This window comes from Neopelma chrysocephalum, unplaced genomic scaffold (assembly GCF_003984885.1).
Source record: "Neopelma chrysocephalum unplaced genomic scaffold, ASM398488v2 Primary Assembly neopelma1_42b, whole genome shotgun sequence".
Taxonomy (NCBI): domain Eukaryota; kingdom Metazoa; phylum Chordata; class Aves; order Passeriformes; family Pipridae; genus Neopelma; species Neopelma chrysocephalum.
The window spans coordinates 5,111,780-5,138,799 of record NW_020897701.1 but is presented as its reverse complement, the minus strand read 5'-3'; the positions used below and the strand labels follow the sequence as shown (position 1 = coordinate 5,138,799).

At 38.8% G+C, this 27,020-nt stretch overlaps 1 protein-coding gene across 2 annotated transcripts in view; it reads left to right on the top strand.

The window, feature by feature from the left end:
• Window positions 1-592: 592 nt before the first annotated feature.
• Window positions 593-27,020, top strand: part of EGF (epidermal growth factor) — a 59,389-nt gene continuing 32,961 nt past the window's right edge. For both annotated transcript variants that reach the window (XM_027677034.1, XM_027677036.1), the window contains exons 1-8: window positions 593-1,222; window positions 10,232-10,363; window positions 13,971-14,170; window positions 15,164-15,345; window positions 18,903-19,133; window positions 20,715-20,917; window positions 24,204-24,329; window positions 25,309-25,431. In XM_027677034.1, the coding sequence (XP_027532835.1) occupies window positions 1,096-1,222; window positions 10,232-10,363; window positions 13,971-14,170; window positions 15,164-15,345; window positions 18,903-19,133; window positions 20,715-20,917; window positions 24,204-24,329; window positions 25,309-25,431 (1,324 nt within the window). In that variant the 5' untranslated portion in view covers window positions 593-1,095. The remainder of the gene's footprint in view (window positions 1,223-10,231; window positions 10,364-13,970; window positions 14,171-15,163; window positions 15,346-18,902; window positions 19,134-20,714; window positions 20,918-24,203; window positions 24,330-25,308; window positions 25,432-27,020) is intronic.

Sequence of the window (27,020 nt, the reverse complement as noted above, 5' to 3'; positions counted from 1 at the left end):
CAGTGTACATACAAATGACTGCAACATCCATGAGATATGCAGGGTCAGAACATGTTGCCCAAGTCTCTAACAGCAGGTATTTCCCTGGAAATACACAGAGGCCAAATTGAGACCTGAGAGAGATGGTTTCAGCTTCGGAATTACAAACACATACCCTAGATTTGAACTTGACCTTAAGCTGATTTGAGTTTCCAGTTGAAATATATCAGAGAAACCAAAGGGATTTCCCCCCCCCTCCTTTTTGCATGAAATATTTTGATGACAAAATTTGTTTCTGGTGGTACAACACATGATGATATTAAAATGAATGTAACTAATCATTATTGAACAGGAATCATATAAACCTGCTTAAAATCTCTGAGGAAAAATACTTAGCTGAAAGCCACAGGTACTTCTCAAGCAGGAGGGGCTGCTTTTCTGAAGAGACTGTATTTATAATGAGTGGCTGGATATCTGCATGCTGGCTCAGTTCCCTGTAGTAAGGAACTGACCACATTACTATTTGCAAACACAGGGTTCACTCAAGTGGTACTAAAAAGAGAAGAGGTGGGGCAAGCAGAGCTTTAAAAAGAAAAGAGGAGTCCGTCCAAGTTTGAATGTAAAAAGCAACTGCGTTTCTGAGAAGGACAGTACCTGGAGATCTCGCTGCCTGCACTCCACTGAGAGATGTGGTGAAGAGTTTTCCAATTTTTAGGACTTAAACAGCAGCTTTGCTTGTTGCAAGGAAATTTGCAACGATCCTTGCGAGCATTGCTTTTAAGCTGTGTTAAATTTGTGACAGGAGGGTCAGGCATTTCATACTTGGCTTCCAAAAGAGGAAAAAAAAAAGAAACGAAAGAGACAGAGAAAAAAAGCCCTGATGTGTGCAGGGAAGAAATCTCCCAGGAATTTATTCAAGGTTGTAGTCAGACGCAGTAAGGTCTAAAGTGACAAGAAAAGCAAGGCAAAGATAAAACTTGGAATTGTGATAATGTCTGAGTGTAAAGTGGGAGATTGCAGAAATCTTTTGGGATTGCACATGTTCATCTTGTCCTGGATATGACTGAATACAAGTTAGTTTTTCTCTAGTGACAGCTCAAAAAAACCCTCAAGATTATGTTTCCCTTCCTTGTTGCTCTTTTGCCGGTGGTTTTCAAAATTGGTTTTGTCAGCCTCTCAGCTCTGCAGCACTGGAACTGTCCTAATGGATACAGATTAAAGCCTGAAAACTCTGCTTGTATAGGTAAGTTGCTGAACATTCCCAGATAAAGAAAACTGCATTTGTATTCCCTTAATTTAGCTTTATAATTTTCAAAGAGTTTTTTTACAGATTGCTTGTGTGTTGTACTGGTAGAACTGATAAATCAGCTTCTCCATATCTGTTGCTTCTCAAAATGAACAGAGCTCGTTTTTTTTTTCCAGAAATCAGCACTTGTCTGTCAGTTTAAGTATTAGAAAGCAGGATACATTTTCATATGATCATTAAAAAATCTGAACTGTTCTCTAGTGCACAAAACTCCTTGCTGTAGCTTTTAGTGTCGCTGTAGTTTCAGTACACATGCATGGATGTATTCATGCTTCTATATATGTAAAATTCGTGTACAGATGTGGTTTTTTATTTCTATATGCATATAGAAAGAGTATTTTATTGATTATGCATTAGTATACACTTAGATGTGGGTTAGATAACTTCAAAAACTGTTCTTTCTATGCTGATTGGTGCATGTAGATGTGTTCATATTAGTACGTCTCATACAATACATGAATTGCAGATGTGCTTGATACTGTAGTACTGAAGCCCGGGTGAAATGTATGACACTGATATTACTATAATCACCTCTAGCAATTTGGAGCATGTAAAATCCAGGTTCCTATTCTTTACAAAGTTCAAGACAAAAAATGACAGAACCCTTCTCCCTCCCCTGCTACCTTGAGGTCCAATTTTTTAAAGAAATCCAGAGCCAATGAAGTTGTGGGTTTTGCAGTAAGGAGATAAGGAAATGCTCTGTAAGGATTCAAGCAAACAGACATAATACTTGGATTTAATGCTTTTGCCTTAGATTCCTTGGGCTTCTCTTGGCTCTTGGGCTCTGACTCAGTTCTTGTCGTGATTCTAGTGATGTAATAACAGGTGCCTCCTCTGTGCATTCTGCCAAGAAATACCATCTTGTAAGCAGAAAATAGAAGTATGCATGTTAAATGTTGTCATATTGAGAGAGGAGGAGTTAGAAATTTTTTATGTACAAATTATAAACCTGACTGAAGGTTTACCTCAGAGCCAAACACACCTAGGGTTCTTCCACACTGATGCTTCAATTCAAATAAGAAGTATACTTCTGAAATTGATCTCCATATTACCACCTCTTACTATGCTTGCTTCATATTGAAAAGCACTCCAGATACACAAACTGGATTCCCTTTAGACAAACCTAAACCAGGGGGTGTTCCTGTAGAAGAGCATCTACCCTCTCTGCTGTTAATGGCTGTTCAGTCCATGGGGCCAGACTAGACCTGGTTGTCTGAAACCTCAATCTGAAATATATGCAGTGTATATACCATATCCTTAGCAGCTGTTGCACTTTACACAGCCTCTCCTACAAATGATACTATTTACTAATAGGTACTTCGCTTCCACAAGGTAATTAGGATGTTCATTAGTTATGACTTCTACATTACAGAATTGCCCAATTAAGAGCTCAGGTATCATGGGAGAGTCTTACTGAGATGGAGGGTATTGCTTGGCTATTGTTTAAAGCCAAAAAGGGGCTCTAAATATTAACATGCAAAGTGCTGCAAAGACATATTTTTTTATTTCAGTGAACATATTTTGCATATTGATGCACATTGCTATTTCATTACTGAAGACATAACCTGCCCTGCATGTCTTTTCTGTTGAAAATTAGCTGCAGTATGAATGGAGGACTCTAGGTAAAGCACCAAAACAGATTGGCCAGTAGCTCAGCAAAATCTCAAAGAAATAGTAATAGAAGAAATCTTCTGCATAAAAGCTAACGTTGCTATGACATACTCTGAGCAATTCCATGATATAGAATAAGTGAAAAATGAGATGTGTTAGGGTAATTTTTCAATTACAGACCACTGGATTACAGGGGATTAAGCAAAGGTGAAATTCTGACATGAAATGTAAGACTGAAGGATGCTTTGGTGTAAGGGGTTTCCCTGGCTCTTTCCTCTGTGTACTGGATACACAACTGGTGTTCTGACCAGAAGACTGGACGTATGACATTCTGGTTCAATAACTATGTGAGACAGAGGGTGCAGTGAAAGCAAGTGGGAGGAAGCTGGAGGCAGGCTTGGAAGGTAATACTGGGGATAAAAGTGGTGAGTGGGAGATGTGACTCATATCACTGACCTCTGAACAATGACAGCAAGCTGAATCGTGGCTTGGCGACCGTTCTGGGTGAGCTGTAACAGATATACCAATTGTAAAATATTCTTAATCATCTGTGACTCTGGTGGCAACCTGCCAGCCATAAGGACTACCCTGAATTGAGGAGGTCTCTGCTCTCCGTTACTGGTGACTTACTAGAAAGTGTGTAGGCTTTTCTAGATTTGTTTTCCACACTGCCACTACAGACAAAGGTCTGGGCTGTGCTCTTCTTACATTGCTAAATACCTGACTTCTTAATTAGTTCCTTTTATTTCTCTGGATATTCAAAGATCAAAGACTTCCTCATCCTGTGGAAGTATAATGAAATCTAACCCTAAATGTCACACAATTTTATACAGTTATTTTAAGAGAGATTGTTTGAATCCTGACTTTGTATGTCAAGAGAGGAGAGACTTTTCAGAGGGGCTGTGTCCTACAACAGCAAGGTTTACAGGAGAGAAAGTATGGGAGAAGAGATCACAAGGTCAGAACAACACTAGTCTGGTGAATGAATGCATCAATTTATTGACAAGTTATGGTAGAATTGGAAGCATTTCTGCTTTTTTTGACATTGCCATTTTGAATTAATAATTTATTTTAAGCTGATATCAGGACTGGGGACTCAGTCACCTTTAAATAACTCACCTGGTTAGACCCCAGTAAAAACATAGAACCTTCTACCGCTGAAGATAAATGGTCTGTCCTATAAAGGAGCCTACAAAGAAAAAACATGTGCATAGTTGGTCCCAGGAGAGCTTTGATTTCCAACATATTTGACAATGTAAGCATACATGGTACACCAGGGGATGGGCCTGTACCTGTTGGAATCTGTTGCCTGCGCCCTCCTGAAATACCACTTTAACAACAGTATTTTTTATTCTGTCATGTTGTATAGATGCTTTCCCTACTCAAGACCAAAAAAGTTTTCCATATGTCACTGTTTATCTGAAGAAGACCCTAGAACAGTCCCTTGCATTATCAACTTTAGAGTAGATACTAACGCCTGTTAGTCTTGGGCTACCCTAGGTAAGTATATTATCTTCTGGATACTGCAACACTGGAGGTGTACTTTGTTTTCAGGGCTGACATTAAATACTCACTATGTAAGTTTTAAAAGTGAAGAAAGATAGTTATTTTTAAAAAACTTGTAAAAAAGTCTTGGAAGAAGGCAAACCAAAACCCACAGTACTGAAGTTTTGCCTGATCATAGATTCTTAAACTCTGCACATTTCTACCAGATCTTGACATTAACTGCTCAGCCCTTGTCACTTCTTCAGGGCTAACATGCTGCACATTCCAACAGAGCTAGAGCCTGCAATTGAAGGTGACAACTGCAGCTATCTAGGTCAGCTCTTTTGGTCAGATACTTCTTTCTGTGTCTCAAGCTTTCCTCTTTTCTTTCTTACTGCTCACCTCTCTCCTGCCATGGAGCACTGGAGATGAGTAATATTAAGTTATTACTCTTTGTTTTACATCTTTAAAATTACCCTAATTAGCTAAATCCTGGCTTCACTTTGCTCCATACAGCCTTCTGAAGACATGCTGTTAAAACTTCTTGGCTGTATTCTGAGAAATATGAAATGCCAAAACCTTATTAGTTCACAGCTCTCCTTTCTTTGCAAGCATCTCATAAGGAGCAGTAAGAGCCAATGAAGTGGGGAACTGATTTTCTCCCCCTGTTGTGGCAGGGATACACCTGATAAGATGCCACTGTTTCCCTCTGTGTCTCAGAAGAGCTGCAGTCAAGGCGTGTTTGTTTCCTTGTTTTCAGTAGTTGTCTTCCAGCTAGCTCACTTCACATAATACTGCCTTGGGGAAAGATGCTTGTATTTTTACCAAATAGTATTCAGGAATTCTTGAGCATGGGGCTGAAACCAGGGACCAATTCATGAGAAGATTCACACTGAATTATCTGGGAATTGGATCCAGCTGAATGTGGAAAAATACTGTCTTCAGCTGTAAAAACTCAGATTAAAATAGGAAAGAGGCAAATATGTTACAAGAAAGGACAGAAATGGCATCACACATCACATGATGCTTAATACTGAAAAGGGCTAAGGGGCAGACTCCAGGGCCAATAACTAATACTACAAGACTCATTGTTTTCTTCAGTGGAAAATAGCAGTTATTCTCTTTAAAAACAAACTGATTACTTTCTAGTATCTAATTTGAAATCTGATTTCAAATGGAGCTGGATGAGAGCATTTGATGGATGCCTCATGAACTTGGTCTTTGAAAGGCAAACCAATAATAGTCTGTTGAAAGTTGCATGATCTGGGAAGTAGAGGTCCATACTATAGTTACTAATTTACACATAGATTTTATTTTGAAGATAACATCAATTTTTTTTTCTATTCTAGTGAGCAAACACTTGAGATCAGAGTCCAGAAAGTAAAAAAAAAAAAGATATTGTAGTTCTTGGAGATCTTTTTTGCCCTTTCTCTTTGAGATATCTACAAGTGGTTTCTAAATTCCATTTCAATTCTAAATTTGATTCTGTTTTATACTTGATAAATAATAAGCTTGCTCTTGCTGTCATATCTGTGATATGATCATCTCTGTGGCTTTGGGCTGAAAGAGTCTGGGAGTTGATAACAACCTTATTGTATTTCTTACCATAATATGGGAGCATTTCACCACCGCTCTCCTCTCAAAAATTGTGAGTGATAAGGTTGTATTTTAAGCCTCATTTAAAAGTGGAGAGAAAAGATACTGAGCTATGCATCATCTATTTTATTGTGGTCTACTGGAGTATCTTTTTCCATTTCTAGCTATTTTCTGTTCTTTGAGCTGTATGCTTTAAACAAAATAGATAAAACGGGTGGGCTGCTTTTTTTGTCACCCAGATGAAATTTCATTTTCAACTTTGTTGAAAAGATTATGGTGGTGCTAGATATAGTGGATTGAATTAATCCCCAGTCCAACTTGACAGGAACTAAATTGGTGTGAAGTTATTTGAGTGGATGTATCTGCACATATATATGTATATAATGTAAGTATTTGGGGCCATAATGAAATGCAAGTTCTAGCTCACTGTGGTTTCTCTGTATCCCTGCCAGGCATACTAATGCTTCAACCTTCTGCAACCAGAGCCTTTCTCAGGACTCTCAATAAAGTAGTATATTTGTATGCAAAGTCATTGAGAGCTGCCAACATCGTGATGACGTGATTCATCGTTTTTGCTGATTCTCAAGGCATTTTTTGCATAAAGAAGCCTTTGAGAACTAAGCAGAACCTCATTCTTTCTTTCAGGGCTGGCTGTCAGGGCACTGCAGACAGCTTTTGTGTTCACTAAGCCGATTTCTTTCACAGGGTAAAGTTCCCACTGGGGGATGTGGTTGCCAGGACACGTAAAACAGCTACAGCAGGATGCAACTCCATGCTTTCCTTTGGCACTAAAAGTGCAGATGAAAGCACTGCTAGTTACACCTGATGGATGGTTTTGTGATCGAGTTCTCTTAAATCTTAAGAAACAGCTTTGTTTTGGTTCTTTTTTTCATTTGTTTTGGGGTTCGTGTTTTTGGTTGATTGGGTTGGGTTTTGTTCGTTTATTTGTACTTTAAGCAAAGAAGAGAGTGTGTTAAGCATAGGATCCCCCTCTATTGTTAATTCCATAAAAGCCAAACATTCACAGTGCTGCTGTGTGTTTCACAATAGCACTGTGGCTCTTGGTTCCTCCTGTTTACCACTGGAAGTGGCATTCTCCGGTGGCTGACCTGCCACTGTGTCCCCGGCCTTTCATTGGGCAGTTATTATTCTTCCATGATAGCCGTTCTTCAGCTGTTGGGATGACTTGCTTTTCAGTATGTGTGGGATTTGCTTGATTATGTGAGTTTTGGTGATGATGAAAATGGACAGGTCAATAATCCTGAAATCTTCTCTTCAAATCAGTTATGGGGAGACAGTGTAAATTCTTGTAGCCTGATCAATGAGCATGCTCTTTCCTGTTTTGTACACTCATATAAAGCTGGAAAATCCATCCTGTAAATAAAAGGTCATATTCCTCTTACCTTGGTATGTAGCTCAGTAACCTGTGCTTGGTTAAAGCATGTCTTCCCAGTCTGATCCTGACTTTAGAATATCCTGTGATGTTTTCCATGCCTTCAGGGTTTTTCTGGGTAGCTAGTTCCCTTAGTGAATTCACTTCCTGTTAAATTTTGAATTTAATGTCTGAATTTGAATTCCCTGGCTCCAGTTCTGAGCCATCAGTCATTGTTTAATGGTTCCTGATTAGAGTATCTTTTAGAAAATATGCTACTTTTTCTTTGTAATGGTATTTATTTATGGTGATCAATCTTCTTCCAAATTTCTTTCTGATATTCTAAGCATTTTGAGCTCTTTAAGTGTCTCACAGAAAAGCACTTTTCCATACATTCAAATCAGGCTTTTTATCCTTGTTATATACACCTTCTAATTTTTTGGGTTCCTTTAACAACCTATATCTGAGAAATACAAACAGCATGCCAATATGATCTGACCACTGCCATTTACAGAAGTAATTTTTTTCCCCCACAGTCAGTATTTTTTCCTGTGTTTATAGGTGTTTTGATTTGAATTTTCGTGCCCACTAACACGGTAAGAGGTCAGCTTTCTATCCAGAGAAAGCAGTTCCATGTACAATCTGTAGGTCAGGCCTATCTTTTTTTATTCTTATTTAATGTGCTCTTTATTGTGATTGAATAATTGCTCAGCAGTGTTTCACATAGCTTAATCAAACAACTTCTCTCTTTAGCAATCTTACATCTACACAGTTGCCTTTGTCACCCATACTTGTGATTTTCCACAGAGGAATAACATCAAGTTCACTTAAAAGCTACTATTGTCATAAAAGTATTTTGACTAACATAAACTACATTATAGCCTTTATTAACACAGTCTTGCACCTGCTGCAGCACTGGTGCCTAGATCAGGTTAACTCTCTGGCTCAATCAGTCAGGTACGTGGTTTGAAAACCAGTGCTCAGCGAGAGAGAGACAACCAGTCTGTGTCTAACACCGACAGCAGCTGGAAAATGATCTGATGTCACCAAAGCCCCCCATATGGGCTATCAGAGAGGCCTTTAGTTTTAATGCCATCCAGACAATGTTAGCTAGGAATATCTAGTTTTAAAATGGTGACCTGGAGCTTGTGGTTTCTGTAGCCCATTAACACTTTTAAGCCAGTCAAACCTTTCTAGAGGGGATTTGGAAGAGTTACTCCTTCAATGCTGTGGAGAATGGAATGTACAATCCTAGTACATGAGGGAAAATATTCTCCTGAAAGCTGATTGTTTGAAGAAAATTGTGGGTTAGAATTAGAGTACTTCGTGGAATTACATTGCTGAAAGTATTTCTGCTTTACCTTCGTAATCCGTTTAAGAGAAATCAGTTGCATGTGCTCTGACTACATTTCATGCATTGCCAAATTAGTTCATCTGCTATTTGGAACATAAAGTTGTGGGAAAACTCTAAAAACAATATGAAACTTTCCCTAGTCTGTACAGACACATTAGGTGACTGTAAAGTATTTACATTATTTTTTAACAACTTTGATACCCAATAGAGAAGAAACCCCTTAACACTTCAGCTATATATAGTTTCTTAAAGCAGTTAAAGGATACAGGACCCAGAACCATGGCATATCAGAGATCTAGTTGGTTAGTTCTCCCTAAGTTACTGAGAAAGTTTCTTTTGAAGTTTGATGAGTTGGTTAAATTGCTGTTCTTTGTAGTTAAGGTGCCGTTTCTGCCCTTCTTTAAACTAAGAGAATTCTCACATGACACTCACAGTCCTAGTTTTGGTTATGTCCTTTAGGGACTTAATCAAATGTCTCGTTATAACAAAATTCATTGATTCTTTTATTCCTGCATTTGCAAAGTCAGCTGATAAAACCTAGAACAAAACCCACTGACATCTAATAGAACTTGGGCAAGGAAGCAGCTGCTCCTTATAACAACCCTCACAACAGTTGAAGAAAGTATACAAGAAATACGCCAGCATATGGTACTGCCAGTCGTCAAGTACCTTGGAAAGCTGCATCTGTTTTCAGTAGGCACTAAAATTTATCTCAATTTTGTGGGACAATTATCCATGGTACTGCCAAAGGGATTAATTTCTTTTCCCTTTACTGTAAACAATGTTCCTCAGTAGTAATATTTTTTTTTGAAAAATAAATTCCTTAATTTAGGACTTAATTAACAGTTACTGCCTCAACCCTGATAAAACACCATAAATACATCAAATATCTTTTAATTTCTGAAGGCTCTAGTTTAATCTGCCTGTTAAAAGTCCAGTTTCTAATTAGTTTGCTTGTTGCCTTGGTTTGGGCTTGTTGCTGTCAGAATATAGTGGGAGTTTTAGTGTTTTGTATGTGGGTTTGAGATTTGACTCAAACCAAAATGAGTTCAACATTGAACTCAGTGCTGTGGCAGTCTGCTGCTTTGCTGTTTTGCAAAGTCTGTTAATTTGTTGGCAAAATTATTATTGTTGATAAAGGGATAAAGATTGATGGAAGCAGCTGTGAGCAGCATTTGCATAGCAAATAATAACACAAATCAAGACAAGTCTGTTCCTTGTGTTTGGGCAATTAGAGACCAGAGTGCCCAAACACAAGGGAGAAGGATAATTTCCCTAGACGCAAACAAAACTCAAAAAACCCCAACAGCCTTCAGAATCACTGTGAGCATGACAATGGACAAAATAATAATTCAGAAACCAGTGCGTGAAGTAATACAGCCATCCTCATCTTGCTGTTTTAATGATGGGATATTAAATTTTGTGACCAATTTATTATTAGATAACTATGTCAAAGGTACTCTTTCTCCTTGCTCAGGCTGCTCTTCCAAGCTGAATTTTCCTGATCTTTTTTAAATGCCTGTTTCAGATATTGATGAGTGCCTTGAAGGTGGTTTGGGAACCTGCGGCCAAACCTGTATCAATATTCCAGGATCCTACATCTGCTCTTGTTTGCCTGGCTACTCTTTGGATATTGACAAACGGTCTTGCTATGTGAATGGTAAGGTCACTTTCTTTTTTAATGACTGAAAAAGAGCTTTAGAGATTTAGTTAGCTTTATTTTTCAAAGTGAACCATGCCTGCTGGTCCCTGCTGGACAGCGACTGGGGTGCTCTGGTTCACTGATAAAAAAACCTGTCTCTTCTACTCTGTGGGTAAGTGGCAAGGCCAAAGGTGGGTGCCATAGAAGAGTGATGGTGAAGAATGGAAAGTATAGTAGTGAAAAGATGAATGAAAATATGAAAATATGGAAACAAATAAAACTAAACAATTATTTCCTGTTTAGCCTTCTCTGAGTGCTCAGAACTGTAAATTCTCTTATCCCATTCTAACTACTTCCAGGAAGACATGGCAGTACAAAAGATTTTGCTACCTTAACCTCTTTCAATCTAGTGGTGTTGATGTCTTTCCAGTGTGTGTAGGTTTTAGGGACAGTGCTGTGAAACTGTAAGCAGGAAGCCCTTATTTTTGGTTTCATCCATCAGCAGTGTCTTAAAAAACATGAGTGCTACTATGAGTTATTTCTCTCCCTTGCTCTGTCCTTAGCTATTTAAAAATAAATTGATTTTTAAATGTGGAAGATGCATTTAAATTTAACAGGTTTTAGCTCTTCTAAGTGAAAAATATTCACAGTTATGGCCTTTGAATAACTTTCATTTTGCCCTCAACTAATGATACCCTGGGAAAAAAATCAAGTTGGATTTTACTGATTGGTTTAACGCTATATTTGCATCTAGAGTATGAGATCGGAGTGCTCTGGAGTACACCTCTCACCTCTCCACTTTTGTTTCCTAAACGCTTGGCTTTGATTCATGTCTGGGATATCCCACAGCTCCCTTCTGATCCAGAATCTCAGGTTTTCTTTTTTTGACTAATATTTACCTGGTACTCCTGCTAATGCAGAGATGGGATGTGATAAGGCACTTTTGTGACCCAAGAAGTAGGAGATAGACTTGAGTCCCTATGCATGTAGCCTTTGGGACCATGAACATAACCAAAAATATTCCGTATAGCTCCCGAACTGCCACCAACACAATTACTTCAGCTACCCCTAGAATCTTGATAATCATCAGCTACATGTGACTCACAAAAACTCAAGCTGGATTTTTTATAGTCCTGCCTAAACATCTCTGGTCCCTTAAATAGAATGTTCTTATTTTTAAAAATCAGATCTTTTGTGAACTCTTCACTTCTGAACTGAAAACAAACATGTTACTTAACTGCACTATTTGTGCACAGGTATCTTTCAAAGAACAATCCTACCTTCATATTGGAGGACTTCAACTTTTTAACATGTTATTACTAATATTTATAGCAACAGTAGAAAGTGACTGATGGAAATATGGTGATGGATAAGGAGTCCTTATGCTAGGTATAAACCCTTCTGGGGGATGCACCAAGTGAAATACCATTGTGTTTTAAAGATAGGAAGCTCTTTGGTGCACAATTGTTTACCTGATCATTAAACCACAAATCTGACTGGTGCCTCTGCAATAAAAAAAATTTGTTTCAGTTCCTGTTCCACTGACAGCCCTCATTCATAGTCACCTGATAGGAAATTCAGAGAATGTAAAGGACAAAGCCAAAGTGTATAAATGCTCTTGATCAACTAATTGGCAAAAATGCAGGCACTGCAGCTGCCAAATTCCTTAGATAAATCAACCTCGCTACACTTCACTGTTGTTATGGTTTGGAGCTGGCTCCCTGCCAAGTCTCCAAACCCTAACACAAGAAGTCCCCCTCCCACCCCAAACCAAGGGAGAAGAGGGGAAAAAACCAAAAGAACCGAAAAGAGAGAGAGACAAAGCAGTATATATAAATATATTTACACTTATATTACAGTTATGTACAGTTGAAATATATATATACAATTTCACAGGGAAAAAGGGAAAGGAGAAGGGAAGAACAAAAACCAAAATAATATGTATATATTATCCCGATCAGTAGCCCTAGGTCTATCAACTAAAAAGAATTAGCAAAGAATATCTTACTACTCTCCTTGGGACAATGGAGAGTCACGCTGGAGCGACTGCCGGCAGCCTCCGCCTCCCAAGGTTGACAAGGCCTTACCAGGCCTCACTCTCCAAGCCGACAGACTCAACAGCAGACAGATCTGCACCTCCAAAGCCGCCGGAAGGAAAGAGAGCAAAGGTCTTTCCTCCCTTCTTCTTATACCCCAGTTTACGTAAAAATCGTAGAGAATACCGGGTAAATCTGGGCACTTCCTTGGTTACAAGCTGGTCACCAAGGAAGGTCTAGGCCAAACTACCACAACTGTTCATTTACCATTTATGTGAAGCAAATCTTCATAATTCAAATATGGTCACAGGGGGTTGCTCAGTGCAAATAACAGCAGAAAAAAGGGAGTCATTTAAATCCTAGAAGCAGCTGCTATAATTGGGTGATAGCTTTAAACTTGAGATACAAACCACTCTGTTAGTATAGAGACAATGTACTGATCATCTTCACTGGGTTCCTCTCTGGGAACAAAAGAAAATTACATCTTGGGTGCTTGTCAGAACTTTGTTCACTTGAAGAAATCAAACTTGGTCTCAATCCTCTGCTTTGAAAGGAGTTGAGTCAAACAACTTTGCAACTATGATGAAAGCAGAGCATCTGTCTAATATTTATAAAGTGTTACTTGTTGAGTTTAAAGCATCGGGTTTCATGCTAGCAGTAAAGATACTTAGTTAAAAAATATATGAACCTGGTCAATAAAACCAATTTAATTTTCAAAAATTTATGTGCAAGAAAACTGGTGATAGGGCAGTCTTGGTGATATGAAGCTCTATGGTGATACCCTAAAAATAACAAAGGATTTGACAAAACTTGGAGTGATGTAATCAGCAGCCCCAATCATTATGCCATACTAATTGTATTTCTATACATATCACCTGGTTTAAGGATGCATCAAGGGTATTGGGACCATCCTAGTTGATCATCACTTTCAACCTTAATTGGTTTTCTAGAGTTTGGGGCATAATTTGAGCACCTTTTATTTTAATGTATTTAAAGTTACCCTTCATTCAGTATGAATACAGCTTTTGTCTGGAAGGAGTTGATGCTGTTGAGTTTTAAGTACAAGTCTTTTGTTTTCCTTCAGCCCTCTGCAGCATAAGAGACATCTACAATCTTTAGCTTCTTCCTTTGCCCTGTATTGGAATCTTTAATTTTCCTTTTTGAATAGTTAAAGTGAGACTCCAGGCCATCTCTGTGTGATAAATTCTTGCTATAGCACAATAATTTGAAGTGGTCTTCCACTTGGAGACACATCCTTGACAAAACTCTTCCAACCTCAGCTGGCAAGCATGCAATGATTGTTCTGACCTCTGACTAGGATGTAGGATTTGGGATTAGTGGTAACAACCATTGCAGTCTCAGTTTCCTAACTCAGATTTTTTACCTAATTTTCAATATTACATATGAAAGGATCATTACATTTATATCTTATTGGTTCTCCGTGATACACCTAGAAAGCTATTATTAAAATATGAGATAGGTAGATCCTGAAGTTTCTCTTTGACTAGTATATTACTGATGAGAACTTAATGCAGCAAAAATGCAATTCTTATCAATTAATTGGTGTCTTTTTGTTTTCTCCACACCAGACCCTGCACCATACCTACTTTTTAGCCATGGAAATGCCATCTTTAGAATTGACACTGAAGGGACCAATCACGAAAGATTGGTTGCTGACACTGGTCCATCGACACTTATGGATTTTCATTATGTAGAAGAGAAAGTGTATTGGGTAGATTCTGAAAGGAGACTACTTCAAAGAATTCACCTGAACGGCACAAAACAAGAGGTAGAGTACTCAGTTCTCTGGAATTCTCCAAGTTAATGGGCGTAAAACCCTCTATGGAAACCACCTGCTCTTTAGGTACAATTCTGCCTTTACTGTTCATTGATTAGCACTTTATTTTTGCTGTTGTAATAGTTCTGATCCTGAGTCTAGGCTGTTTTACTGGCATTCACATTTAGTACATTCAGTATTTTCTGTGGATCAAGTGAAGGAGAGTTTAAAAATGAAGGAAAGAAAATTCAGACAAATTAAGGCTTTGTAGACATTAATGTTTCTATCAGTTTTAAATTAATCTCCGGCATTATGGAACTTTGTCCTCCAGATTATTGTAACAAAAGCTGACACAAATGCTATGAGAAGAATGTGCTTCAATTCCTACTCATTTTTTTCTCAAACCTTTCATTGGTTTCTATGGTTGCATAAATGCTTCTTTTGGCACTTCATCCTTTGTTCAGAAAAAACTGTGCAGTTCATTGCATCTGATTAAGAAGGGCAGACAGGCTGTTGTGGCTGAACTTTAATGGTGTAAAGGCCTTCTTTTGTTTGAGAGAGATTGCCTGTGTTCATGTACTCATGAGGAATCTTCATTGATGTATTTTCACTGACTTTTAAGGATCAGAGACCAGCAACAGTGTGTTAGGAAGTCTTCCATATGTAACAGTACAGGTCTGGGTGCTTCACAGTGTGTGAAATGCAAAAAGTTGTAGCGAAAAGATTACTCCAGTGTATTTCTTGGACAGAACAGTTTCTCCTTTTAGAACAGTTTCTCCTTTTGCAGGGTGTCTCTCTGTTAATAGGGGGTATGTGTAAGTTCAAAGACCAAATGAAAGTGATGAAAGAATAAGAAATAGCTACAGGTCTGAAAGAAAATGAAGCAAGCAAAGGAATGAAATAGAAAGTTTCAGTCTGGCATTTTATTCCCTATAATGAAAGCCAAGTTTGGAGTAGTCATCAGGATACCTCTTGTCAACTCTTTTTTTTTGTTATTGTTTGCAGAGACTATGCTACATAGACAAAGGCATTTCAGGATTTGCTATTGACTGGGTAAATCAAGACATTCTCTGGGCCAATAGACAGAAAGGAACAATAGAAGTGACAGACATAAATGGGAAGAAACGCCGAGTTCTTCTAAGAAATGTTGGTCATCCCACAAGGATTATCATTGATGCTGAACAAAGGTAATTTTAAATGGATTAGTAATTTCATTGAAATGGACTCCAAATATGCAAGGTACTATGATTGCAGTTTCATGGAATCACAGAAATGGATTGTAAGGGGACAAAAAGATCATATAGTTCAACCGCTCTGCCATGGACAGGGAAACCCTTCACTAGACCAGGTCACTCCAAGTCCCATACAATCTGGTCTTGGAACACTTCCAGGGATGAGCATCCACAGCTTCTCTGGACAACGTGTTCCGGTGTCTCACCACCCTCTCAATATAGAATTTCTTCCTAATATTCAATCTAAACCCACCCTCTTTCAGTTTAAAGCCATTCTTCCTTGTCCTGTCACAACATGTGCTTGCAAAAAGTCCCTCTCCATCTTTCCTGTAAGCCTCCTTTAGCTACTGGAAGGATGCTATAAGGTTTCCCTTGAGCCTTCTCTTTTCCAGGCTGAACAACCCGAAATCTCTTAGCCTTTCTTCATAAGAGATCTCTGATCATCCCTCTGATCATCTCTGTGGCCCTCCTCTGGGATCAGTCCAACAGGTCTATGTTCTTAGGTGGAGTCTCAAAAGAGCAGAAGGGGAGAATCATGTCCCTCGACCACCTGGTCACACTTCTTTTCATGCAACCAAGGACATGGTTGGCTTTCAGGGCTCTAAGTGTACATTGCTGAGTCTCGTCGAGCTTCTTATTCACCAACATACCAAGTCCTTCTCCTCAGGGCTGCTCTCTACCCACTCTCTGCCCAGACTGTATTTGTGCTTGGGATTGCCCTGACCCAGGTGTAAGACCTCGCACTTGGCCTTGTTGAACTTCATCAGGTTCACACAAGCCCACCTCTCAAGACTGTCAAGGTCCCTCTGGATGGTATCCATTCCCTACAGCGTGTTGACTGCACCACACAGCTTGCTGTTTGTTGTCGGCAAATTATCCGAGGGTGCACTCAATCCCACTGTCCATTACACCAACAAAGACGGTCCCAATACCAATCCCTGAGAAACGCCACTTGCCACTGGTCTCCACTTGGACATTGAGCTATTGACTACAGCTCTCTGAGTGCAACCATTCAGCCAATTCCTTATCAACTGAGTGTTCCATCTGTTAAATCCACGTCTCTCCAGTTTAGAGAGAAGGATGTCGTGCTGGATAGTGTCAAATGCTTTGCACAAATCCAGGTAGATGACATAGAACACTCTTCCTCCTCCTCTATCCCTTGGAGTAGGAAGTTATCATCAATATATTCCAGGAACCTCCTTGATTGCTTATGCCCTGCTGTGTTGTCCCTCCAACAGATATCAGGGTGGCTGAAGTCCCTCGTGAGGACTGGGGCTTGTGAATGTGAGGCTGCTCCTATTTGCCTATAGAGGACCACATCCACTCAGTCTTCCCAGTCAGGTAGCTTGTAGCTATAATGTAACCTGACCCTCTACGCCTTTTAATCCTGACCCATAAACTCTGCACTGGCTCCTCATCCATCCCCAATTTGAGCTCCATGCACTCCAGCTGGTCACTGACACAAAGTCAGTCTCCCCTGTCTGTCCTTCCTAAAGATCCTGTATCCTTACATTCCAACACTCCAGTCATAGGAACCATCCTACCATATCTCCATGATGCCAATATCACAGCCCTTCAGGCATGTGCCCATGGTGATAGCATTGCTAATATTCTTCAGAGTCTTGCCATTTGAGTGGGATTTAAGGCCTGGACATCAGCCTGTGTATTTTTTTTCCTGATTTACTTTTCATTGTAGCATTTATCTATCTTGGAAATATTCACAAGTCCTCACACCCACTCTCAAATGCCATTGAAACACGTTACAAATGGCATTGTAGGGATGTATTTGCTGAACGTATTGTGAAAGTTTGGGGAGACTCAAGTGTGGATATTCACCTAGGTGTGATTCACTGTGCATAAAAGTTGTACCCGTATGCTAACAGGGAGGCCACTAAGACATTAACAAACTGTAAAGAAAGTAGAGTCCAAGAAATCTAACATCATTTTTATGCCCTATGGCAATTTGCTTGTATGAAAACTATTGAGGGCTCCATTTTTATTGTGAAGTAAAAGAAAACCCCCAGTATGTTTACATGCACAGGCCTAAACGTGGACTAAATCTGACATTAGCAATGTCTTTCTTCAAACATGTGCAACTCTCAAGTAATGAAGGTTGATGTGATACACTAATAACAGAGTTTTTCTTAGAATATGTGTCTGGCTATTACCAGTGATAAGATTTTTTTTAAGGAGCAATAATATAATTATTGCTATAGATTGTTTTACATTTTTAATGGTGTTTAGAAATACCAAAAAATAAGGATTAAGTCTAAAGACGGCAAATACAATAAAGGCAAATACAATAAAGGTAATTACTCAAGCTGTTTTCTAATCTTAATTTTTCTTCTGTCTTTCTATTTGTTCTTAACATATCCTATTCCTACACTGATTTGCAAAAGCTGTGCACAGAGACTGTAACTTCCTTTGTTTCTTAGTTTCCTTATCTGTAAAAAGTGAATCCTCACATTTGTCCAAACTTTCAGAGTAGCGACATTTCTTAAATAACAGGTGCTAGAGAAATGCAAGTAAATATTAATAAACTATTTAAAAATGGCAGAATAAAATTGGGCTGACCTTCTGGAAACGTGTTTTCACTTATACACTAATACCTGTCATCACTATAGACTATGTAACAGTGAGAAAAAGCTGTGAGGCAGAGGCTGATTCTTTCTACTGGTTTAGTATAGTCCTTTGCCAGATCTAACACATTTGGGACCCTTAAAAAAATTATAAACATAAACACAGTAAACGTGGTTTTATGCTACATTGTTTTGTACATATAAATCCTGCAATTTTATGATGATAGGTCAAAACGATGTTTCTCGGAATTTTTGTCCACAAGAAACCCAAGGAAAGAATCTAAACCCAAAAATTAAGAAATAAAATACACATGAATTAGGGATAAGTTGCTATTTTGGAAGAACCACTGTTACCCTTAATCACATCAGTAAATCTGAGTTCTGATCTATGAATATCTTGACATACAATTAGCTTCAGTGCATAACTGGTTTGAGTATTGGAGCTGTATTTTGACTGTGTTAAAATTTAATAGCAGCGTAGTCTGGCTGCTATAACCAGCAGGAAGATAGAAACGAGAACAATAGAAATTGTTTTTAAGTTAAGTACTTAAGTGGTGTGTTCAACTAGAAATTCCAGAGGTGGATTCCTCCCCTGGGGCAGAGGGCAATGCAAATCTGCCTCACAGACCTCCCTCTCCTCAAGTTTGTAGGTGTTTCCCATAGACTTGAGAGGTTATTCCAGTTTCCCTGTCTGACTGCATGGCTGAACAAAGCAGAGAGACAGACAATAGTGGTTAAGCTGGGCTGATTCCTGCTTGACCTACATGAGAGAATTCTAGTATCTCTAGTAGTACTAGTAGTTCTAGTACCACACTGAGAAATTTTGTACACAGGAGCAACTAAACAAGGAGTGTGTAGGAGTGATGTGGTTGTGCAAATGTAAGTTTTGTGGGTTTGTATTTTGTTTTCTTAACATGCCTTTCTTGCCTGCAGGCTGTTATTTTGGTCTTCAGATGGTACAGTTTCCAGCATACAGCAGGCGTCCCTCAGTGGAAGTGATACGATAAATGTTTTAAGAACCACATTAAAAATAAAGGCCATCTCACTAGATTTGGTTGACACAAGGCTCTACTGGATCCAACATGACCACCGGAAAGAGATTTCCCATATTGGATCATGTGACTATGGTGGCGGAGATGTTCGTTTGCTCAAAAGTTCTGTTCGGTGAGTTTTCCTCAGCTTGTCAGAAATAAAACACTCATTTCAGGAGTGCTGTTAAGTTCTCTTCCTCATTCTTCCTTTTATTGTGTCAGTTCATAACATGAGGAGTATGAAGTGTAGTGCAAATGACATGTAACTATAAATCTAAAATTAATCATAGGAAAATGAAAAAAGTCACAGTTGTAAGGATAACACTGCCACTCAGTACTCTCTATCTTCCAAGCTTTTAGCAAATGATAACTACTTAATCCTTAGAAATCCTCTCTGAGTGTTTATTAGTGGCCTTTTTCTGCAGATAGAAGAGCCAAAAGGAGAGATTAAATGATTTATCCAAGGTCACAGTGGGTGAGCTCAGGTGTCTGAGCTGTGCTCAAGAGACTGAACTAGATCAGGTCTTTCTCTTCCTCTTCTGAGTCTGTTGTCATCCTTAGCTGCTGGGTGGGGAGGCTCAGCTCTGTGCAAGGACTCTCCAGCAAGCATCAGCAGATGTGCTGGAAACTGTCCTGTGCAGGAGAATTGTCCCCCTCTGATCCCCCATGCCGGGGCTAAGCACAGCTAAAGGGGCTGTTAGATCGTGTGCTTTTAACCTCCACGCTGTGCCGGGGTACAGGTGCTCTGTGCTGGTCATGTGTTCAGTGAGGCGCTCGGGAAAGGTTACCCTGTATCACTGTGGCGTCTGTTGGTAGGGCTGGGTTGGCACATGTGTAGTAGGGGTTGCCAACAGCAGAATGAGAAAAATATGTGGTTTTGCTGGCCTGCTGATTTAAACATGCAGCACTCTATTTGCATATGCTGAACACAAAGCTGGTTTCTCCCTACATTGACAGCAATCACATTGGATTTTTCCTTATCCTCTTCCCCTTTCTCCCTTGAATTGGCTGTTGTTCACTAGGGCATCAACACTTTTCCTTTAGCCTGGATGATATAGATTCTCAGTTTTCCACCTGGATTATGTGCTGGAAAGCGGAAGACAGAATTACTTCTTTCAGTATCTTTTCTGCTCTCTGTCTTATTTAAAACTGGGCCTTTTTGTGGTTCCTGCTAGCTGCTATAACTGACCAGTGAATGGAAACTACATTCCTGCAATAGGAGAAGCAGCAGAAGATGGATTTCAGAGCACCCTATTCTTACTTCTCCATCTCCACCCTAATTTCCTTGGACAGTCAGAATTGTCAGAGCAGGCACTACCTATTGGGCAGTGGTGGAACTTGTCTGACCTACATCCTTCAACAAAGCAAGTGTCTATTTTAGTTGCTGGGTTCACCAGAAGTGGGGTGATACCTAAACTTTCTCTTCGATTGAGTCAGTCCTGAACAATAGCTCATAAAACCTGTGAGAAATACAGGTTATCCATTTTGTGTTTATTTTTTGCAAATTTGCAGGATTATGAATGCTGCATTATTTTGGGAATGTCTCTGCACCTCATCTGATTCTCATATATAGAAGATAATACTACATATATATATATAAGAATACAAAGAAAGGTTATTTACAGTGAATTTGACTGAACTAGATGCTCAGAAAATGTTTGAGTGAGTAAATATATAGTAATGTACCACTTTGTGTTATCTTCTCTTGTTATAGACATCAATTGCTTGGTATGTCTCTCTTCGCTGAGCACCTGTACTACTCAGAGTTGAAATCTGGCATGATATGGAGAGCCAACAAATATACTGGAAAAGTTGTAGTCACAATTAGCCTGAAGCCATCATTTTTTCCACCAGTGGAGATAAAAATAGTACATCCTTTTAAACAGCCAGGTGCAAGAACTGATTCTCAGGATTTGGGTAAGCAAAATGAAATGGTACAGTTTGTATGTGTGAGAATAATTATGCCATGCACTCTGATTCTCTACAGTAATGATTTTCTTTGGCAAAATTCCATGCTTCAGTGAAGTAAAGGAAAAAGTTTCCTTTAACTTCAGTGATCCACAGTTCCACTTGGTATGTGTAAATCCAGGTGAGTATCAGGCTAGAGATGCACCAAACATGAACCACTCATTTCATTATTCTAAATACATATGCAGATAAATGTGGCTTTTTCCTTCTCATCCTTCTGTTTACACAAAGATATTTTTATACTGTCCTGCTAAATGCACAAAGCATACAGCTTTTTAATCCTCCATCTACATAATCTTTATCAAATGTCTGCTTAATTCTGGAAGTTTTAATCTAATATGCATTTAAACACCTCTGATTATTATGGCATTGAAGGATTTTAAGCATGCAGTATGTCCTACAAGTGATACTGTGGGTGTCTCACCTTTGCTGTGAAATAGCTCAATTAAGAGTCAGTCTGTCTTAGAAAGACTTGAAGTTGCTATAATAGCTATGGAATAAGAGCCTCAAGTCTCTTTAATTGATATCAATTCCAATATGAGTTGGTCATCTTGCTGCCTTTCGCTGTGGATCCAAAAATGAAGGTAATTGACTATCAAGAGCTCACCTCCCTTGAAGATTCCTGCTGAGACAGTAGGAAGTGGGGGATGTCCAGGGGAAATAATGTCTTGTTCTCTGCTCTCTGGAAAGCAGACAGAGCATTCTTACTTCAATGGAATAGCTTTTGTCACCAGTTTTGCTTGGATAAGAAAGATGGGAAAAAGGCATAGAGGCATTTCTTTGTTGAGCAATGGTTGCAGAACTCCCAAGGGAAGATGTCCAGGGGTTCCAAGGGGTTCCCAGAGGCTTAAGTGATACAAAGACATGAGGAGAATGTAGTGTTCATTTTTGTTTGTAATGAAAATGAAACTGTAAATATCTCTCTTGAAGTATTTTTAAATATCTACTATAAAACAGGCTTTGTCTTTTTGCATGCCAGCCAACAGCTTCATATGGTACCATGCCATCTCCCATTTTGAAGACTGATCTGAGTGGAAAAATCAAAACTTCAAAGGAATTTTCCCTTTCAAATGCTTTGTTTTCAGTGCAAAGAGCTGTTGAGATGCAGAAGATAAAGTGTTCCTGGAAATCACGTTTACACTTGTAAGGACAGGGAGCATCAATTCAGAGACAATATCTGTTGTGTGCTTACTTTGAGGAAAATGGTCATCCTGGCAAAGAGAAGCACTTTCTTTAACTGACACATCTGGTGCTCTCATACAGAGTAACTAGGGCAGGACATGTTTGTGGTGCAGACAGCAGTATCTCCACTCATCACAGGGTTGTTACACTGAGATTCAGAAGGTCTTATGAGGTCTCCTTGGGTGTCTGTCACAATGTTTACCTATGCAGGAAGACAGAGAGGAAGAGACCATGACCAAGAAAGGTAGTCTCTTGAACTTCAGGGACTGTCAGTTTTGTTATGTGTCCTCTCCACAAGAATATGCAGCATAATTTCATTGAAAATTTTCATTGACTGTGGGCACTTAGCTTCTATTCTTCTCTCAAAAGATTAACTCCACTTCTTCCGCCAGAGCATTCTGCGCTCTGGTGTTTATCTTTCCACTGCAAAAAGGCTTTCCCCACTTTTATTTACATATAAACCACACACAGATATGTATATATAATATAATATATATATTTTCAAATGCCTTGCAGTATATACCCCTATATTTCCAATGTTCAGTAAATTTTGTATGATAGTAAGTGTTGTCAACAGTAGGCCTTTCTTTAAATTCTGAATAACTTCTTGTAAAAATGTCTGGGAAGTGATGGAGTAGAAAGAAACTTAACAGGCTGAATCCAGATGAACTTTTTGGACTTTGCATGGATGTTACTTGGCTTATCCAGCACAAGAACGGGGATGAAAGGAGGACTAATGAGCCTGGAGTTCAAATGAGATTTATAGCTGATCTTAGAACAGAGAAACCTGGAGATAAAAGCATACCTAGACTAATTGGATGCTCTGTACAAGCTAAGAAAATGTATGTTGCAGTGTAGCGTCTGCTGTGAATTATCAAGCCTTCTTTAAAGCAGATAACTAGTGCATTCCTTCAGATGAAAAGGGAACTAATGAGAAGTGTGCAAGTGAGACGATTTGATTTTTTTACTGCAATTTGAATTATTTACTTTGCTACTGAAATTCCTCATGTAGCTTCTTCCCTTTCTCTTTCAAACGATTTCCCTGGATTGGTCAGCACCCATAAGTACAGAGAAGAGCATTAATTCAGCTATGGGTTTGCTGTAACCCCACTGAACAACTTTGGTACGGCAGCATCACACTTTTATTAATGGCTAATAAAATATCTTAATTGCCTCAAAATCTCAAAGACTGCCTCTGGAATTCTTTAAAGTATCTTTTCTAACAGATTAATGATATTCAGTACACTTCCTTCCCATGACAAAGAATACTTGAGCAGCTTTTTCTGTGAAGCAGAAGTAGGAGGGCTTATGGGGATCTGCTGGGCACTTTTTTCTGCTTTCTTTGAAGAAGCTTGGAGAATATCTTCTTGGAAATCAGAAAGATTCTGAGTTTTAAATCTGAGTTCAGCATTTATAACACTTGTATTTCTCACAGATCCATTCCAGTACAAAGATTCTCTAGACTGTGCTACTACTTTTTGTCCAAATGAAACATGTGGTCATTATGATCTGTCCAGCTTTTCTTTTTGTTAAATAATGTGAGTAATAATGTGGCAATAATTCTCAGTTTTCATATGCTATCTGTCTTTTAAAAATCTCTCTCCTCTCTCTCTTTTTTTTTTTTTGCATGTGTGCTCTCTCTGTCATTCTCTTATTTCTGAGTGTTTTATGGAGCAATATATACTACTGTGCAGGTCTGATGGCATATGAAACCTGCTACACAGTTTTCCCTTTCATAGTCACTATAGGTATGCACCCAAACCAAACCATCCCTTACTTCAGGCTCTCTCTAGATCTGCTTGTGCTGATGTAGAGCTGGAAATAATCATTTGCGCAGACCTGCTCTTAGTCTTCCAAGGACTTTCATTTTCACAGTGATTTTTTTGGCCCGATTTTAGCAATAGAAAATAATAGAAGTTTTTTTTTGTTGATAAGAACTTCCTCAGGTTGAGTAAGCAGATGTTGAGAAGAAAATACATCCGTGATCATCGTTCTACTTGAAGTTAGATATGGTAAGAACTCCATTATGCTTACACTCTATTTATTCTTTCAGAAAAAGGAACCTGTGATTTGAATAAAGAAAAATGCAGAAGAAGAATCTGCAGGCCAGACTCAAGGACTCATCGGTGTAAATGTCCTACTGGCTTTATTTTAAGTAGAAATAAACAGTTTTGTGAAGGTAATATGTGAATCTCTCATCAGCTTTATTCCATCAGATGAAAGAAAATTCTTCTGTTCTTTTACTTATTGAGTATGAAAAAATACAACAAGATTTTAAAAATTCCAGTTGCACCATTTAAGTTTTGTGTCCTTCCAGGTTGTGAAATAGTCTAAAAAGAGACTTATGAATGTGTCACAGGTGCCATTCTTTTGAGAAATTTTGATCTTAGCCTGAGTAGGTAAAGCAGCTTCAGATAAGTAGACATGCTTCTGTACGCTAATTTAATTTTTAAATAAAAATGAAAACAGATATATCACCAAAGGTGAAACATTAAGCAATCCTGCAACAAGAATATTACCACTTTCAAAAAGGACAGAAATTCTTAACATGCTTCTAATTGTTTTAATCTGGATTGTATTATTAAAAATTACTATTGATAATAGACAATACTTTTGGAAGCATCTTTTTCACTACATGACCAATTTTATAAGATGTAAAGGCATCAAAATTCCTTGCTTACAGTATTTACAAACCTGCCTGAGCAGCAGCATTCCAATTCTCAGGAAATTCACCAGGATTGCTTTCTGAATTTTGACTTCTAATACATTTCTGTGTTTTGAGATTTCTACTTAAGTCATGTTTAAGCCCAACTTTTTAAAAGAATTTTTGTCTGAAGAAGGTGTCTAATGTAATTTTTTTTGATGCATATAGGATTTAAATGGCATTAAAATCTGTACAGAAAGGCAGAACTTTCGAAAGTTCTTTAGGCACCTATGTCGGACACATGCAGCCTGAGTAAGTTTTGCTAGAAGTTTTTTAATGCTGATTTGAATGAGGTCTGCAAACTTGCTCTTTTGTAATATATTAGGAAAAACATATTTTTGTAAAATGCATGCAAAAAAAGAGGTACTTCTTGCAGAGTGTTTCTTTGTTTTATTAATCTACTCCCTGACACAGGTTGATGTTATTCGGATGCAAAAAGTGTTTCTTTTGGCAGATATTAATGAATGCGGCTTTTGGAATCATGGCTGTACTTTGGGCTGTGTGAACATCCCTGGTTCCTATTACTGCACCTGCCCGAGAGGTTTTGTTCTGCTGCCTGATAGGAAAACCTGTCATGGTAAGGAGCCATAATACATAAACACTTGAAGCATCACGTTGGAGGGAGTCCTCATTTAATACTGGAACTGCTGAAAGTTTTGTGTGTTGTGTTGCTCACTTCTGATCCCTTATTATGTAAGTAGGATCAGCTTAAACTGGGTGAACCAATTTCAGATGTCATGTTTAAGGAAGTGTAAGTTACACGTGAGTAATCGTATAGGCCTCTTTGGGGGGGGGGGGAAATTCAGATCTCCAGAGAGACCTCTTTGCTCACGTTAGGCTCTGTGACACATTCCAGGTGGATAAGCAGTTATATCTTTTTAAATGTGGTCTCTGAATTTGACTCACTGTGGTTATCCTGCACAAGAATTTTCCCACTCTCTGAATGAGCAGCTTATAGCATCATCTTTTTTCTTTTCAGCAGAGGGCTGATAGCATTGCTAATGTGTATGACATTATTGGAATTAAATGTGTATACTCAACCTACAAATTAGGCTTTCTAAATTAAGTATAGAACACCAAGTGTGAAAATGATCCAAGTTTTGAGGTCTTGGGATATTCCCAGTCACTTTTGAAGCAAAACTTATGCGTAGACAAAGGTCCTTCTACCTTGTTTCCTTGGAAATAAAATACTGGTATAAGCTCCAAGTAGGAGTGCCAGTGCACACCAGTGAGTTCAGTCTGGATCATGGCAGGATCAGGACCTAGGGTATATTAAATATCACGACTCTAGTAGTCAGTCAGTCTATTTCTTTTAAACCTCCAAGAATCACTTCTTCCTCTCTACTAAGTGGGAGCCAGGAGCAGTTTTCAGTGACCCAACTGTGGGGGTCCAGGGTGTGTGTGACAGCTGCAGAAGGCAGCCAGCTGTGACAGATGACTTGTGAGAGTGCTGCAGCCAGAGGCTATTGGGAGGTGGGATATCCTTTTGTGTCCAAAACAACACTTCGACACTGTGCAACTCTGTCCTACTTTGGATGACCATCTTGAACTATATGCCTACATTTTGAGTGGCTCAAATTAGACGATTTTTCTAACACAGGTTAGGGATGCAGCACAGACAGTGTAACTTCTTAACTACTTCAGCACAAGGCAGATGTATCACCAACTACACAACTTGAGAGAGAGAGACATTTTGATGCTTTTTTCTTCAAGTCCTTTACAAAACTCTTCATCTAAAGCCACAAGCTCTGGTCAGAAAGAAACTCAAGATAGTTTCTTGACCGTATTCTCTGTGCTTAAGCAGTTACAACAGTCCAGTCCAGACTGGAGTTGCCCTGGAGAAGCAATATTTGCAACAGCTATTCACCATTTAAGCCAGTGTATGCAGCTGATTCAAAGAAGCAGCTGTGGGAAACTTTCACTAGTTCCAGTCTTCCAGTGGGTGTTGCCATATGGCACCAGAACTGGGATAATGAGATGGAGTACTGCAGTATGGAAGGTGGAAGGAGCATATCCTGTGAAATTGCATGAAAGAAATACTCAAAAAAATGTTGGCACTGCAACAATTCAAATGGAAAGTAAAGGAAAGCTATTGCCAGGTCCTCAGATGGTTTTGCCCTTACAGCTTCTAAAATTGACACTAAGGAATATAGTTTTGTTTCAGGA